Genomic DNA, 18806 nt, shown 5'->3' with positions numbered 1-18806 from the left:
CACACACACACACACACACACACAAAGGGAGGAGGGGGTTGATAAGTTAGGCCTATATATATATATATCTTATGTGTGTGGAGTTCTTCTTCCTTTGAGTTGAGTAGCCATTACTCACCACCCCCTCGGCTCAAGGACGCGGCCTCCCCTCCCTGCCTTTCCTTTACATCCATCCCGCTGTCTCTATTCTCTTTCTTTCTTCCTTCCTCCCTTCAGTGTGTGTGTGTGTGTGTGTGTGTGTGTGTGTGTGTGTGTGTGTGTGAGAGAGAGAGAGAGAGAGAGAGAGAGAGAGAGAGAGAGAGAGAGAGAGAGAGAGAAGACACGGCCTCCCCTCCCTGCCTTTCCTTTACATCCATCCCGCTGTCTCTTCTCTTCCTTCCTTCCTTCCTTCCTTCCTCCGTTCAGTGTGTGTGTATCCTTATCCATGTAGTGGAATGTTAATCCTATATTTGTTACCATTTTATACGTATCACCGAATATCCTATTAACATGACTCTCAGGCTGTTGATTATCCTGTATTGTCACTCCCAGATCTCTCTCTTCTTTTCCACTGTTCTTATCTCTCTTCCCCTTAAAGTAACTTTCCATCCAGTTTTTCATTTTCCCCTTCAGTCTTCTTTTATTTTCCAGCTTCCATAGTAGTCTTGTATGTGGAACTTTGTTGAACGCCTTCTTCAGGTCCAAGTAAATGCAATCAACCCATCCGTCCCTCTCCTGTATTATGTCTTGAGTAAAAGCTCAGTAAGTTTGTTACACATGAGCGCCCTTTTCTAAAGCCATATTGTTTACTTGTGATTATATTATGCTCTTCTAGAAATCTCAAACATTGCTTCTTCATCACTTTCTCACTTACATGTATTTTACATACTACACTGGTCAGTGATACTGGTCTGTTGTTCAGGGGTTCTACCTTTTTTCCACTTTTGTATACAGGGACCACTTCAGCCCTCCCCCATTCCTTTGGTGCTTCACCAGTTGTTATTGAGCATTTTATGATATCATATACTGGTCCAACCAGCTGATCACTGCATTCTTTCAATATATAACCTGAGACTCCATCCGGTCCTACTGCTTTCCTCTCTTCCAGCTCCTCCATCATATATATATATATATACATATATATATATATATATATATATATATATATATATATATATATATATATATATATATATATATATATATATATATATATATATATATATATATATATATATATATATATATATATATATATATATATATATATATATATATATATATATATATATATATATATATATATATATATATATATATATATATATATATATATATATATATGTCTGTGTGTGTGTGTGTTTGGTCATTGTACAAAGAATGCTTCCCTATGTCTTTTTTCCCTTGAGGGACCAAATTAATGCTGCATACGCAAATCTTTGTCTTATCATTGCCATTATGATTTTTATTGTCATATCCTTATTCTTATAATGGAATGCCATTTAAATGTTTTGTGATAGACCAAATGTCTCCAAATATTTTATTCACATGTTTATCAGAGGTCAATGTATCCTGGACTCACAGTGTGTGTGTGTTGGGGGTGGGAGGTGTGTGTGTTGGGGGTGGGAGGTGTGTGTGTTGGGGTGTGGGAGGCGTGTGTGTTGGGGGGTGGAGGTGTGTGTGTTGGGGGGTGGGAGGTGTGTGTGTTGGGGGGTGGGAGGTGTGTGTGTTGGGGGTGGAGGTGTGTGTGTTTGGGGTGGAGGTGTGTGTGTTGGGGTGGAGGTGTGTGTGTTGGGGGGTGGGAGGTGTGTGTGTTGGGGGTGGAGGTGTGTGTGTTGGGGGGTGGGAGGTGTGTGTGTTGGGGGTGGGAGGTGTGGGCTATTTCACTTGGCAATCATTTTTCCATCATATATCTTTAGGCAGTTGTAGAAAATGGTGTCTTGACATGCATATTTAGACCTTGTTTTTAACCCGGTAGCAGCGGGGATCATGTTTCTTAATGGTCCCTCCAAGCGAGAAAAATGAGAAAAAATCACCCCTCACACAAACCATTTCATAATACAGTTGTCCCTCAAATAGTATGGTTTCCAATAGTTCGGTCTTGGTTTTATGTGGATTTTCTAAGAAGATTTTTTAGGATTTTTAAATTTCCCGACGAGCAGGAAATTTAAAAATCCTAAAAGATCTTCCATGACAATCCGTATTAAAACGAAACCGAACTATTGGAAACCGTACTATTTGAGGGACGACTGTTTATATCAAAGAATTTGTGATCAGATTATGTATCATCTATTTTTGGGGGTTTATATCATGGCACAAATTTGGCCTGTCGCTGCTACACGGTTCATGCTTCATAATATATCATATTTTTCATAATATTATTCCTGTAAGATTTTTTATGGATGAGTTTTTATTATGTCCTATGCCCTATTATTTTTTTTAAAGAAATAACTAGGTAATTTTAAATCCAAGTAGTTTCATGCACAACTATACTGATAATTTCTATTTGTTTGCACTTGAATCTTTATTTCTTAGAGAATAAAGACAGTTCAGCGCTTCGTTTCTGGCTACAAGTATAAGGTATGATAATGTGTCAAAGTGGATGTAGAGGCATGTGACTAGCTGGCGCTGTAGCATATAGACAAGCCTAAACATATGAGCTGAGTGCTAAATTCTAACAAATGTGCTGTATGAAAAAAGTAACAAAAATTATGGCATGTGTTTTTAGACCACAGAAAGGTGATGTGGTTCGTGCTAGTTATAACTGCTAGTATTACCTCAAACTTTCATAATTAGCTCATAATTTGAAGCAATATTAAAAGTTTGAAAAAAAAATCCTTTAATACATTTCTCTCTCTCTCTCTCCATGTATGTATGTATGTATGTATGTATGTACACACACACACACACACACACACACACACACACACACACAGACACACACACACCCATACACGTTTGCAATTTATATGAGGTATATTCTAGAGTTGCCAACTAGCGGGCATAGGGTCACATGGCCCACGAAGCTTGAGCTATTCTTCCAATTATCGTAACTTACCTGTTTCTCTGGGGCTTATAACAATTACACTTCAGTATAATAGGTGACACTATTGTTAATAAAAATGCAGCTGATCATTCTCATTGTTATATTTATTGGTAAAGGAGAGAAAATATAAATGCTGTCTGGCAGCCTCTCCTCATCCAAAATTGATCTTACATGAAGGCCTTGCAAGATCAAGCAGAAATGAGATTTAAAAAAAATATTATTTACATTATGTGCTGAGTACCTGCTTTGGGTGCATCAGTGGCGCCTTCGCAAAATTTATCAAAAACATTATGGCGTCAGGCATCGCGACAACCCTCTCCCCACCAAAACAAGGACAGCCAAGTGTTTGTGTCTCACTGAGGTCACTGACTTCCGCTTCCAGCATATTATATTCTGCCTTCATCTAACTGCTGCTTGTTGTGTGAGTTGGACCAAGACCTTGGGTGGTATGCCATCCACTACCAGGAGGGTGGGCAGGTTAAAGTTGGTGGCGTTTAAGGTCAGGAGTTGTGGGTGGAGGGAAAGACTGTTGGACGGAAGCCAATGTTGCACACGAACATCTTTTGAGATGCCTGACGCCTTTATGTTTTTGATAAATTTCACTGAAGGCGTCACTGATACTCGTACACCCGCGGCAGGTACTCAGCAAATATTGTAATGTTAATAGAATTTTTTAAAGAGCCCATTTCTGCTTGATTTCGCAGGGCTTTCATGCAAGAATGATTTTTGATGAGGATAAGCTTCCACACGGCATTTATTTTCTCTCGTTTACAAATAAATAAAACAATGAGAATGATCAGCTAAATTTTTATTAATAATAATGTCACATTGTATAGAAGTGTAAATGTTACTAGTCCCAGAGAAACACAAGTAATTTACGATAATTGAAAGAATAGCTCAAGCTTCATGGGCCCTGTGACCCTATCGCTGGTGACACCTGCTAAGAATGAATATACCTCATTACGGGGAGGCGACGCAAGTTACTTAGGAGGTGACATTAATTCTTTTCAGATTCTCATGAATTTTGGTATGTATACATCTTTGAACCTTAAGTATAAAATCCCCAAGTTTCATTGAGATATGATTACTATTTAGCGAAAATAAAAACAATACGCTGAAAATGACAAAAAAATGACCTTTACATTCTTTACAAAATCTCGACTATTTTTCAACCAACTACACTTGGCCCTCGATTTAACGGATTAATAGGGGGGAAGGGTTGTCCGTTGCTTGAAAAAGTCTGTTGCTTGAAAATACTTATATATGATAAATACTGAGCATTTGGGTGATACCACGGACGTCTGGCAGCGAACACGGCATCCGGACAACCTGGACATTTCATTCTGCCACACCGGCCGCACGCTGGGCCCAAACAGCTGACGGGCGGCTGATGATGGTGATGGTGATGACGAGTGTCGGCGGCATGGCCTTTGCATTGGCGCCACCTGAACGATATTTTTACCGGTGCCCGTGTGTGTGTCTCTGTGTTTATTATGGGTTTGGGCTTCTCAGTTTGACAATTCTTATTTTCCACATGTTGCACAGGACCCCTTTCTTTTCGTCCATCTCTTCTTTTGTTAATTTAGGGTTTTGACGTTTCTAAAGCCGGTGTCACTCCAGATAAATCTACCCAGCAACGGACAGAATGTCCGTAATGCCATTTGTTCTGTATTTGCCTGTCTGAATGGTTAAGTAAATAAAATTCAGTATTTTAAAACTGTAGTGAGCACATTTTTCATTGAACCACAAAACCAGTCCATAAAATTATGTTTGTCAAAGGGTCGTCCTGAAATACATGTAAAATACGTGTCGTAACGTCTTTCCCCCCTTCCTCTTGCCTTCACCATTAGCGGGGAGCGGCTGTCAGTCATGGCAGTCCAGAGAAATTTTAGGGTTGCCATCCGTTCCTTAAAATATGGATTAGTTCTGTATTAGAGGATGGGAAGTTGCTTTCCTTATTTGTTTTAGATCAAGGTGGCAGCCCTAACTGAGATTCTATTCCCATTGTTTTCTGCTCTGAGTACTCTTGTCTTGCAGCGAACAAAGGGAACCCACGCTCACGTCTTTGACTTGTACAAAGAGACACGCTAGTCGTTGTCGAAAGACCAACTTGGTCGGCTAGGCTGACGTAAGCCGATAAGAGTCGGTCTATCAGCATCCTCCCCTCCCCTTCATGAGCTGTCACCCGGCAAGGGTTTGTGGTCCCTACTCAAAGGGACGATGCTCTTGACCATGATGGCTTCTATATAGCCCGAGTCCCCACCCGGGAGGCGGCAGGGGGGAGGGGGGGGAAGGGAACAAACAGGATGCTCGTATACTTATATAGCGATCACAGAGAACTTGTCTCCAGAAAGACATGTGAATAAAACATCAGATGAGACGTACAACCTGCTGAGGAACATCAGAGCAGCATTCACATACCTTGATGAGGACATGGTAAGGAAATTAATTGTGACCTTGATACGCCCTAGCCAAGAATATGCACCAGAGGCTTGGTCGCCATCACTTAAGAAACATGTTAGAAAACTGGAGAGGATACAGAGAGCGGCAACATAAATGGCACCTAGTCTGAACGACCTGCCTTATGAAGACAGATTGCTGAGGCTGAACCTCCCTACATTGGAAAGTAGAAGAGAAAGAAGAGATTTAATAGCAGTGTATAGGGTGATGAATGGTCTGGAGAAATTTGATAGAGATGACCTTTTGATAAGAGAGAAACTTAAGAGAAAATGGAAAACTGTTGAGAAAAGGGAATTGTAGAAGAGACATCAAGACATCAAGAAGAACAGCTTCCCACAGAGATATGTGGGGGTCTGGAATGGGCTGGAGAGGGAAGCGCATTTAAGGCCAAATTAGACGGAAGTACTTGTAAAGACGGGACAGCACGAGCATAGCTCCATTCATGTAAATCACAACTAGGTAAATATACACACACACACACACACACACACACACACACCTCTGTATATTTATTCATTTGCCTATTTTAATATCCCATTGAGATTTTTTCTCCTTTATTTTTGCAGAACCAGTACAATTATCTCATCAATGGGCTGATAATCTGGAAGAAGTATGAGATTCAAGTTGCTGCATATAATGTCAAAGGTGTGGGAGTCTACTCCCATAGCATCCAAATTAAGACTAAAGAGGGAGTCCCTGCAGCTCCACCAAAAGAAGTTAAAGCAGAGGCTATTAGTTCAACCTCTATAGAAGTCTTTTGGAAGCCACCAGATCCGTGGATGATTAATGGCATCAATCAAGGATACAAACTTCAAGCTTTCCAAGGTAAGTATTGTTACAATCTATAAGATATGACTTCAGACTTCGAAAAGTAAATATTGTTACAATCTTTATATTTTTACCAATGCTTTTCCCACCTGCAAAATGGTAACACAGTAACCATTAACTCCTTCAACACGAAGATGCGTATAGTGCGTCCTTGCGTGCCCCGTATCATACCCGAGGAGGTGCATACTACGTCCTGGCTGGCTTTAGCCAATATACGAGTTATTTTATCTTTATATTTATGCTTACATCTCAAAATTATCAATTAATTTATGCACCCCTGCAGGGGTGCATTTGAGAGAGGGACTCCAGACGTCCTGGGCGCCCAGACCACCCAGAACCCTCTATCAAACGCTTTTGTGTGCCTCTCAGTTAAGCCTTGTCGTTCCTATGGTAACGGCATCTCATTGGCAGCAGAATGGCGTCCGCTGCTCTCTCTCTAGCTGTTATGGAGCAAAATGGCGTCTTCGGGTCTGACTTAAGCAGGGGTAACTGTATATATATATATATATATATATATATATATATATATATATATATATATATATATATATATATATATATATATATATAGGTAAAGATTTGTTTTAGGTCCGTGCCAGTATCTCATAATCTACTTTATGAAACATCAATATCTCTTCATATATCTTTTCTACAAACCTTCAACAGTCATGAAAACGCTTTGAAAATCCAATTCAAGGACTTTTTATTTTACTCTTGTAAATAGGGGATAATGTTTACGAAAGCGCGTTGCCTCCTCTGGCGGCGGCCGCGGCGACGCTGCAGCCGCCGCAGCCGTAAAATAGCTCGCAGAGGGTTTAGGGTCGGGGAGCATATTTAAACTACTCCAACCGAACTTTACAACCTATTAAAGGGGGGCTGCGCCCCCCTCGACCCCCCCAGGCTAACAGCCATTGATATTTTACTCTTCTCTTTTTTCCGTCTGATCAAGTATTTTTATCCATGTTAAGCTAACTGAATTGATATGTGTATACATTAAATTGTTACTAATAGGTTTGAATTCCTGTAAGAGTTTCAGATGCAATGAACTAGATCATTTTACACATCTTTCAGGTCCACCGGGTGATGCAGTCAAGCCAGAGAAAACCTTAACTGTTGCCCCAAAACCTTACCCTGATGCCAATGAATCGTCCATACTTGGGAACCTGGAAAAATACACGGAGTATTATATTACTGTTCTCTGCTACACTCACCCAGGTGACGGTGTAAGGTCACAGCCCATTAAGATTCGTACACTTGAGGATGGTAAGTTGCACCTCTTTCTTATTTAGGCGTCCTGTTGATTTTATGGAATATAGCAGTGCATTGGTCTTTTAAAACAGGTTTGGAAACTAATAAAATACTGGGTCACAGTTCCAGATCCAGTGCTCAATCTGAAGTTTGAAGATATCAGTGACAGGTCAGTGACTGTGCATTGGGATGAGCCGGAGAAGAGCAATGGCATACTCAAAGGATACACACTTTCCTACATGGTGAAAGACTCCCCGCATTCTAAAACAATAAAAAACCTGACTGCAGATGTCTCAACTTACACAGTCACTGAGCTCTCGGTAAGTACAGCTTTATCACTAACAGTTTAAAAAAAATTAATCAGACCCCTTCAAGAGGGAGAAGGTAGGGTGTAATGGCAGAAAAGTAAGGATGTCGATGCCACACACTACTAGAATTTGTAATTAATATTTTTTCAGTGAACTGATACACTGTTGATTTTCCTGACAATATCATGCATGAATTATCTAGTTCCTCTAAAGTAAGAAAAAAAACTAGAACCAGTTATGAGGTGACAAAGGAATTATAAATGTTCTGTTGTGTCGCCTTCAGAGTGTTGGCCAGGAAATATTTTTTTATTTTTATGATTTACACATTTATAAGATTTTCTGTTGAATTACTCAGTTTCATAAATGCACTTAGAGATCATAAGCAAAGACATTAAGAGGAAAAACACATGATACTTATATTGGAGACTATGACTTTGATGGGCAGACTCTGATTTAATCATGACTCCTATTTGTAGAATGGTTTTACTAATGTAATAACAAATGATTATTGATAAATGTCTGCAAGGTAATAAAATAAGATGTTAATTTAAGTGATGGGAAGGTTCCACCACATACAGTTTTTGTGTACTGCTCAGGGTTGCCAGGTCCGTGATTTACCCGCCCAACTGGGCAGGTAATCATATTGCTGCATCAGCACCTTGGGCGTAAAAACATCTGCCCGCTACCACCGCAAGTTTTGGGCGGCTATTGGGATGGGATTGGGCGGGAATACAGTCACACACCTGGCAACTCTGGTGCTGCTATGCGTTAGTTTGTTGTCAGCAGTCTTCACAGTAACACCTTCACTTGTTACTCATTGTGATTACCTTATGATGTGTGCTCTGTGGTGTAAAGATATTGCTGAAAATGTCAAAAGGGCCTGCATATTCTGAAATTTTAAAATATCCAAAATCCGCAACACTTTCAGTTCCAAGAATTTCGGATAAGGGATTCTCAATCTGTATTAAATATACTTTTAGAAACATGCTAAAATGTAGAAATAGTGTGTCTAGCTATGAATCCGTGGGTCTGGGTTCAAATGCCGGTCAAGCAGTCGATGTACTGCTCACTCAGCTGTTCATTCTCCTTTTCACGTTAGTTGATAAATGGGTTCCTGGGGGAAACCTGGGAAAGGTAAACTGTTGGAACCAGGATGTCACACTGGCCTTGTGTCCTGGAGTAATGTGTTCTTCCCACCACAAGGTCAAGGGTCTGCGACAGAGATGAGCACCACAGCTATAGCAGCTGTACAGAGAAGCTTCACTTGATGCACTTGAGAGTTTTGCTAGTGTCTGCATTGACCGGTGTTCAACATGATATCATGTGGGTTGTCCTTGGCCACTCGATGATGACTGAAAATTATCGGCATGTAGTAGGATTTGAACTGGGGTCTCCAGAACATTGTGCCCACATGCTGACCACTCACCCACTGCCTCCCTTTTATAGATATATCAATGGCAGATTGAAACACAAAGAAGGAATTGACAAACTGAAAGTAGAAGGAAGGAACTATGGAGATGCAGTATTTCAAGCTGAAATAATGAATGACTGATTCTAGTTGTATTTTACAAAGGAAAATGATTATTGGAACAGAAGGGAGTGACTAGAAACTGAAGGCTGAAGGACAAAAGTAGAAGTGCGTAAATTACTGGAGGCTTATGATATAAAGAAAGTCATAAGGTTTGATTGTACATCTACTTGGATACTAAAAGAAGGCAGAGACCAAGTGGCAGATAAGATTAAAAGTATAATAGTATGCTCATTGAAAGGGGGTAAATTGCCGTGTAAGTAGAGGGCCAATGTAGTGTCATTCAACAAAGGAAGGAATAAGGAAGAGCCCTTGATCAGTGTCTTTGATGATTGTGATTACAAAACTGTATAAGAGAATATTGAAAGCATTGAATAGAATAACTGGAAGAGATGGTCGTTTTAACAGAAAGCCTATTTAGGCTTCTACTCAAGGGATTAAGAGACAATTGGATGGGGTTTGTGTTCCTAGATCTGAAGAAAGCCTTGGACACAAGGTACCATTAGTAATTTGTTTTCTTCTGACTAAATATTTTCTTCCTTAAGATTATCTCATTTTGCCTATGTAATGAATGAGGTTGCAGTGATAAGTATGACATAGTATTAAGCAATTTGAAGGGATGTTTCAGTATACTGGTAATCTATGTCAACAGGCTACAACTTACTACACATTTGAAGTGTATGCTTGGAGTGGTGTTGGGCCAGGTGTTCCCCGTGTGGCAACCCTACAATCAGGTGTGGAGCCAGTATTGCCAGAACCTCCCACTCGCCTGGCTGTCTCAAATATCCAGGCCTTCTCTGTTCTGCTTCAGTTCACTCCAGGCTTTGATGGAAATGCTTCCATAATTACATGGACTGTTCAGGTAAAATAGGCTCTTATACAGACTGTTTGGTTTATTTTAGTCTTAAGAGGACCAGTAAATTCTACAAAACAAGATACTTAGTCAAGTATATGAACAAATTTCCTTAAAAACTGAAAGTATATAATAACTACTTCATCTTGCATCTTTCAGGCCCAGTCATCTCGCAGTAGCAGTTGGGAGACAATCTATGAGGTCTCTGCCCCAGATGCAACAACAATTACTGTTCAGAATCTGATCCCTTATTCAAATTACCATCTTCGGATAATTGCAAATAATATAGTTGGTTCTTCAGTTCCCTCTGAGCCCTCACCAGATTTCCAGACCCTCCAAGCTCAACCAGCTCACCCACCATCAAATATGACTGTACGGGCCATGTCCTCCACTCTGCTCCGTGTTCGCTGGATTGTAAGTTGTATGCCTTGTGTTTTACAATAAAGACAGTAAAGACTTAGTGTTTTACAATAGACAGTTTATTCGCTTTTAAATACATAACTTTGTTTAAATCTCTAACAAACCTTATAGACATTGCCTTGTTCATGTGGACTCCACTTTATGCAAACAGAACAAAGTTGGAACAAGGCACACTTGAGAAACTTAAGTTTAAGGCTGACACTTTCAAGTATGCATGGAAACCATTATTCCCTGGGAATGTGTACCAAGGTCCCCATCCCCTCCACAAATGAGGTGAATCCATAGATAGATAGAACTTGCCCCTAAAACCTCTGTTTTTACCGTATGTTATTTTCTTTATCTGCAGATCTTTCATGAGAGCACTAATTGGATTTGAAGGCACAGTTATTTAGCAATACTGACAATCCCTGTCCCCCTCCCTTTGCCCTCTCATTAGTACTACAAAGCACTCTAACCTAACCTAACCTAGAAGGGCACAGAGTAGAGGGAACAAGCTGCAAACATGACCACTCTTTGCTGTCATGGCACATAGTGGGAAAGTCAGATAATTTCCCTTTCTCTATTCCATCATTATCAGATGGGGGAAAGAAAGGGGCAGGAAGAAACACCTCCACTAGGGACTCCATCACTGAATTAGAATACTGAACACTGAACCTGCCACCACCTGGACACCACCCCAGGAGAGACAACCTTTATACTTCCCAGCTGAGAGAGGCTGACTCAGATCGTGTCCCTTGGCTTTAAAGACATGGCTGCGCCCTGCCACCTTCGGCCACGGGCACACACTCATGGAATTTAAACACTGCACAGCTTGCCACAGTTATAATTTAAGGAATTTTTTATTACATATACCTAATCCTCTTTTCAACCACTGACAATGGTGGCAGTGTCCATCAGAACTATTTGGCATAATATGCAGGTAGTCCTTGAGTTACACCGCATGCGATTGATGACCACTTGTGCTTACAACCAGGCCAATAATGTTAGTAATAGTTGGTTAAATAATGAGCTGACATTTCAAAAACCCAGCTGTGGGTAGAGCAGTGGTTTCTTTACACAGTTCCCATGCTTCTTCTTTGACAACATCACACACCTGCTTTCAGTTGACCCATGGATGGGGGGATGACCCAGATGGAACAGTGGATAAGCTGATCCCAACAAATTTAGCATCTCATGCAACAGGTCTATTGCATTATTCCTGCAGCAGCTCTTGTAGGCGACTCTACTGGACAGCAATCATAGATGAACAAAGCACTGGCCATGCTTATAACTACAATGCCTGTTTTCTGGGTTTTGTTTACATTCACTGTGTTCGGCGCTACCATGGCAAGACTTGTTAGCTCTGTTGCATAACATTGCACAATGTCGTGTTGCCAACAGGTCAACTGAACTCAAGGAGCAGGTGCCCACCCTTTCTGCACAACTTCCAGCACAACATATCCTTGAGCCACTGTGATGCAACTTGCCCATTCATTCCTCCCAGCCAATTGGAATATTATCGCTTTTTCTACAGTTAGTTATGATATGAAACTTAGGATTGTTTCTATCCTATCGCTAGACTTGAAATTGCTAGTTAGTAAAACACTAGCCATAGGTCCCCACTATATAGGCAAGAGACATAGGTGACAGGAATCTACTAAAATTGTGTCACAACCTTACATGTTTTGTTGCAAAATCTTGCATTTCTTTTTTTATCTCCCCATAAAGCCTCTGCAGCAGTTTGAGTGGTATGGAGCTCCACAAGGATACCACATAAAGTATCGGCCAGTGGGATGTGAATGCAGTTTTTCAGAAGCTTTTGTGTATGACATCACTGCTAACTCACATCAGCTGGTTGATTTGCAAGAATACACTCTATATGAAGTAACAATGGTGGCTGTTAATGATATTGGTGAATCTGCCTTTGCTCCAGTTGCTGTGGAAAGGACAAGAGAGTCTGGTAAGTCAATCTATATGCATTATGCAGTATATTCTATACCCTGTTTGGTGTTAATCCCATGTGTGGAGGGTTTCTCCCACACAGATCTGGAAAGAGTAGTCTGAGGCTTTTCACCTAATCAGTTCCCTTCCTCTTTCTGACTGCCTTCTACCTCTTAAATTTTGCAACAACATTGTTTAACCTTTCTATCTTCTATTGATATTTCTTTGCTAACTTCTTTTCTGAACTTGCTAACTGCATTTGCATTCAAGAGTAACAGGTGGAGGGTCCCCTTATGTTGCCTTCTTGGCTTTAACAGTTTTTTTCCACTTTTTTTTCCCTTCCTATGACCTAAACTTCTAAAAAAGGGACATCTCTTAAATTGTATTTGCTTTTGTTATCATTTTTAACCTGATCTCACCATCATAATTGGGTGATTATCATGTTTGAGCTTTTTCTGCCTCCTTGCATTATAGATAAATAAATCATGTAACAAAATATGATTTTCACACATCTTCCCACCTCTGAAGCTAATAATTTTTTTTTTATATATAGCAAAATATGTTTCTCTAGGGCTTATAACAATTACACTTCAATATAATAAGTGACACTATTATTAATAATAATGTAGCTGATCATTCTCGTTGTTTTATTTATTGGTAAACGAGAGAAAATATAAATGCTGTCCGGCAGCCTCTCCTCATCCAAAATCGTTCTTGCGTGAGAGCTTTGTGAAATCAAGCAAAAATAGGCTTTTTAAAAAAAATTCTATTTACATTACAATATTTGCTGGGTACCTACCGTGGGTGTATCAGTGTCGCCTTCGGCGAAATTCATCAAAAACATTAGGGCGTCAGGGCCGGTCAGGCATCTCGACAACCCCCCCCCACCACACCCCCCAACACTAGGAAGGCCAGGTGTTTGTGTCTCGCTGAGGTCACCGGCTTCCGCTCCCAGCATATTATATTTCCTCAAGTGACTGCTGGTTGTTGTGTGAGATGAACCAAGACCTTGGGTGGACGCCTGCCACTACCAGGAGTGTGGGCAGGTCAAAGGTGATGATGTTTAAGGCCAGGAGATGTGGGTGGAGGGAAACACTATTGGACGGAAGCCAGTGTCGCACACGGACGAAAAACAAAGGAGGCTCGCTTTCTGCCGAGATGCCTGGCGCCCAAATGTTTTTGATAAATTTCGCTGAAGGCAACACTGATGCACCCAAAGCAGGTACTCAGCATATAATGTAAAGTAAATAATATATTTTTTTAAAAGCTCACTTCTGCTTGATTTCACAGGTCTTTCATGCAAGAACGATTTTGGATGAGGAGAGGCTGCCGGACAGCATTTATGTTTTCTCTCGTTTACCAATAAATAAAACAACAAGAATGATCAGCTACATTATTATTAACAATAGTGTCATTTATTGTATTGAAGTGTAATTGTTGTAAGTCTCAGAGAAACACAGGTAATTTATGATAATTGAAAGAATAGCTCAAGCTTCGTGGGCCCTGAGACCCTACCGCTGGTGACACCTGCTAAAAATGAATATACCTCATTAAAATTAAAGCTATAAGTCTAGGCAGAGCTGTGAAGTTAATAATAGAAGATGAGCAATTTTTGGCAAAAGTCAAAACATGCCCATCAATGGAGGAGCACTTTGGCTCCCCACAGATGTCCTTTAGGGGCTAACCCTTTCATTGTTAATCGCTCGCAGTGAGACTATCCCCCCAGGCGCACTCGGACAGCCCAGCTGGGGGAAGGGGGTCTTTTAACCGCTGTATCTCAAAAACTATTCATCAGAGCTAAAAACAAAAACAATTGGAAAGAGGAGGCCAAGATCTATAAGATTTGGTTATGTAAGTCTCTCCTGTGAATGTACAGGCACGTTCACCAATTGACGCTAGTGCTCGCTCTTTCAATCACTATATCTCAGAAACTATTTATCACAGCTGAAAACAAAACACCATTGGAAAGAGGAGGCCAAGACCCACAAGATTCGGTAATGTAAGCCTTTCCCCTGAATGTACAGGCACGTTCGTGGGGTGTTGCCTGTGAAGACGTACATTTATGCATGCACAATGGCCAGCCATATTTAGGTAACTGCAGTCTTGATGGGGTGCAGGTAGGGTATTATTGTCAACTGCAAAATTTACAACTATTTGGTCAAAAAATCGGTCAGGTGATAGGTGAAGCTATGCAAAAATGCCACTATATTGGACAACAACATCCACCTGTTACTCGTCCGTAGATTTTCCATGCTTTTCCGCTTTAGACTGATATGATTTTCCACCAAATTTAGTGGAAAACCCACTGAATTGGCAATGCTGTGGGGTGAGAAATAGCGTTGGAACACTCATATGTGGGAAATTTGAGTGCAAGTGGTGCTCGCAGCGAGGATTTAGCACCACCGGCAAGTTACGCAAGTCCTCACTGCGAGAATTTAGCATCAAAAGAGTTAAATCCCACTGCCCATGCATAACAGCAACTCTTCTCTTTTTCAATACTTAGCATTTATGCCCTTTGTTCCACCATACTGAACCATTCTTGTAACAAGATTTCAATAACAGATATTTCTGTAATGAGTGACCTTCACCAGTATGTATAATAAATTTGCTTGAATTTAGGTAACAAATCTTTTTAAGTATTTTCCAAATGATATATGTCTATTAACTTTGCTGGTCAATGATTCTCCCTAGTTTGTGTGGTATGGCTCATTTCTCCTTCCTTTATTTTTTGGTACATTGCTAAATTATTTCAGTTCTAAAATTTAAGTCAAGTATAATTTCTTTAGTCAAACTTATTATAGTTATCTTCAGTACAATTTTATTAATATATGAACATTTCTCATATTTTGACAAACTAGATTTTGTCAGGAAAATGAGGTATCTGAAGGGTATGTAAGGTACTGCATGTTCAAAATTATTTTAAAAGGAAAAACATAGAGTCAATAGAAATTATTGGTTTAGATAGTTTAGACCTTATAATGAAGTTCCTTATTTAGAAGATGAATTGTAAGTAACTTGAAATATAATTATTTTTAGCTCTCAGTGAAATCAGTCTCACTTCCATTTCTTCATCAACTAAATGCCCCAAATTCACTCAAACCATGAAATGCTTGTTTGCAGCATGATGGAAGTTCTGATTTTGAAGCTTCAAAATGTAGTCTGCTTCCCTGTAATAGTGGAGTATACTAGAACAAACGTATTTAGTTCTAGAAAGTCATTTGTTATAACTTCAATAAAAAATCCTGATAGCCACCCTACTCTGCCCTATATTTCTTGAGGCCCATATTTCATATGTAACAAGTTCAAACATTCTTTTCAGAGTAGTTTATTTGATGTTTTTCAGTTTTGGGGGTATGACAATGAATGTTTAGTAAATGGGCTGACAGAGAAGCAAATAGGCCTTACATGCACCCAAGCCCCACAGGGGGTCTGATATCATATGTGGCTAACGGGGCATCTGGGCATGTTAAAATAGCATGTCTGCTTGAGTGTATAAAATAATGTGACCCAAATTTTTTCAGTCAAATTTGATTAGGGTATTCTTGGGGTACCAGGGTAGTGTACTCTGAAGTGGTGAAAACCACATCATTGTTTGCTGAGTGTAATTTATTTGTAATGTGTAAGTTCTGGAATAGTTAAAATTTCAAATGAAGGGGAACCTTTTTACAGTAAAAGTCCAGTAATTCAAATGGCAGTGGACCAAAGGTCATTCAGATTATTGAATTTTTAGGATTATTGGGAGGTCCCTGAAAATACAGAATGTGTTCACACAATTAGAAACAAAGATATGAAGAGTTTTAGCACTCACTAGTAATGCATAAAAGCTTTGGACAGCAGTTTTACTAAAGATTTAACAAGAGTAAATCCAGAGGTAGTAAAGGCACAAAAAAGTAAACAAGGTTCATGTAGTGGCAAGCAGCAAGGAGGTGCCGTTGGAAAGGGGAACATCATGGAGTGGAGTCAAGATTGCCTGAGCACTGTATTTTCATTTCATCTCTTCACTTTTCACTCATAATAATTTTACCTAATTTGTGTTCCATGCAACATTCCTTAAACTTGTTACTACATCACTTTCACTTATTGTCCTTGATCATTGCCTCTGAACTATCTCTTGTATAAGCTGTGGGAGCCATTTTTCCAGCAATAAAGGGCATGATGCAGTCCGAGCATCAAGCGAATATTTGGCTGGCAACATCTTGACTAAATTTAAATCCTTCCTGAGTCTCCTGTTTCTCGTCCACTCTGCTTGGCGCATTTGATGCCTCATTTGATATTTTTTATTTTTCAGTGTTGAATTTTTGTCAGCCACTTTAGAAAATTTGGACCATTGTGACTGTTGGGACTATTGGATTATTTGTGTTTGGATTATTGGACTTTTACTGTACACAGCTAAACATATTGATAAATTTGTCATGCATGAAGGATTACCTATTCACTTTATATTTCAATTTACTTAGCACAGAGTGACTGAAATCATCTAGGTAATATAGCACAGGAATCTAGTACATTGTAGTTTACCAAAGGCTGCAACTGTATGAATCAATTTGTTGATGCTGAAGTTTATTTTTTATTTAGAAGTAAATTGCAGAATTCAATAATGAAATAAATGTATATCATTTTGCTTGTCATAAACACACCAGCAGAGGAGGTTTCTAAGATTAGTGTTAATGTTAGGAACCCATGTACCCAGAGAGTTAATTTACTTGTTTCCCTTCAATAGTTCCTAGTGCTGGACCAGCTAATGTCAGTGCCAATGCTACGTCATCAACTACCATTGTTGTGCGCTGGAAAGAAGTCCCCAGGCTACACCAGAATGGGATCATAGAAGGCTACAAAATTGTGTATGTTGGTAAGTCAACAAATTTCTGAAGATACTTCCATAATCTTCCTACTAAATTTAGTGTGTAAGTGATAACAAATGATATGCACATCATCATCCCTTACATGGTTCTTCATTGTCTTTCTTATAAAAAACATTTACAGTACATGTAATCAAGCAAGGTCTTGGATATTTGATATGATTTTAGTGTTCAGAAGGAAAGATTACAAGTACCGTATTTTGTGGCGTATAACGCGCACCTTTTTCATTTAAAAAATGGTAGAAAGCTACCCCTGCGCGGTAGATGTCGAAGATACAAATTTTGATATAAATTTGTGTAGGGTTTTGTGGGTCAGCGTGACTCCTAGGCTACCACACCACTTCTCTGTGCCATTCTCATATGAGCGTAGCTCACTTCCTTTATGTCACAACTAAGTAAATACTGGGAAGGGGAATGATAATGATAGCAGTTGCAGGGTAAATCAAGGGGTAGGCCTAAATATGTACTATACAAACAGTAGAAGTATTAGGAATAAGATAGATTTATTGCGGGGAAAGGCGTGTGTAGAGAAATTTGATGTGATAGCAATCACAGAGTCATGGATTAATACTGCAGACAGACACTTTCTCCCAGAATTAGTGATTGAAGGGAATAGGTTATTCCACCAAGATCGAATAGGCAGGAAGGGGGGTGGGGTCGCACTCTTCGTCAGGGACAATCTTAAGTGTGTCATTAACAACTCAATCAAGGTAGATAGCAATACAGAATCCCTCTGGGTAAAAACAATAGGTAGGAAGGAGAAGCTTGTCATAGGAGTACTTTATAGACTGCCCAACCTTAACAGGGATAGTAGCCAACTCCTTTTACAAGTTAACTTTTGGATCTGGGGTAGGGGCGATGGTGCCAGTCCAGTGATGTTGAATAGTCTACATATCATGAAAATATGAAATAGAAGTACTTAGCTACAAAATAACACATACAAGAAGTTGTGGTTAATGCTGTCCATATGTTTGTCAACAAATGATGAGCGATGGACTGACAGAGTAGATCATCCGTGCCGAGCGGCCGCTGTTTCGCTGACGTCATTAACGTTGGCGGATAAGTCAACACGGAATAGTACCCCGTCTTAAAGTTTAGTGTGCGCAGTGTACGCCGGCGCACGTTATACGCCAAAAAATACAGTAATCATGTATAAATAGGATATATAAATGAAATGACCCAGTCAGTGAACTTTGTCTTGTTCATGAGGTAGTCAACTAATGACTTTTTAAAATGCCTCTCCTGGGCCCAAGCAAAGGTCCAGTCATTTGGAGGATTGCTGGATTACACACTTCAGTTTATTCATGTGTGTGGTGAGGATGTCGAGGTCACCAAAAGTTTCAAATAGCTTGTTAGT

At 39.8% G+C, this 18806-nt stretch overlaps 1 protein-coding gene across 10 annotated transcripts in view; it reads left to right on the top strand.

Annotated features, from left to right (window-relative positions):
- The window catches only part of LOC126980959 (protein sidekick-like), a 180188-nt gene that overhangs the window by 120985 nt on the left and 40397 nt on the right, over positions 1 to 18806 (top strand). For 7 of the 10 annotated variants that reach the window (XM_050831441.1, XM_050831438.1, XM_050831437.1 and 4 more), the window contains 8 exons: positions 2515 to 2559; positions 6052 to 6310; positions 7385 to 7576; positions 7685 to 7881; positions 10050 to 10259; positions 10410 to 10664; positions 12378 to 12609; positions 17311 to 17439. In XM_050831441.1, coding sequence (XP_050687398.1) covers positions 2515 to 2559; positions 6052 to 6310; positions 7385 to 7576; positions 7685 to 7881; positions 10050 to 10259; positions 10410 to 10664; positions 12378 to 12609; positions 17311 to 17439 — 1519 coding nt within the window. The remainder of the gene's footprint in view (positions 1 to 2514; positions 2560 to 6051; positions 6311 to 7384; positions 7577 to 7684; positions 7882 to 10049; positions 10260 to 10409; positions 10665 to 12377; positions 12610 to 17310; positions 17440 to 18806) is intronic. The other 3 variants (XM_050831442.1, XM_050831446.1, XM_050831447.1) reach the window with 1 other exon arrangement.

This window comes from Eriocheir sinensis, chromosome 46, assembly GCF_024679095.1.
Source record: "Eriocheir sinensis breed Jianghai 21 chromosome 46, ASM2467909v1, whole genome shotgun sequence".
Classification (NCBI taxonomy): domain Eukaryota; kingdom Metazoa; phylum Arthropoda; class Malacostraca; order Decapoda; family Varunidae; genus Eriocheir; species Eriocheir sinensis.
This window is presented reverse-complemented; position numbering and strand designations above follow the sequence as displayed.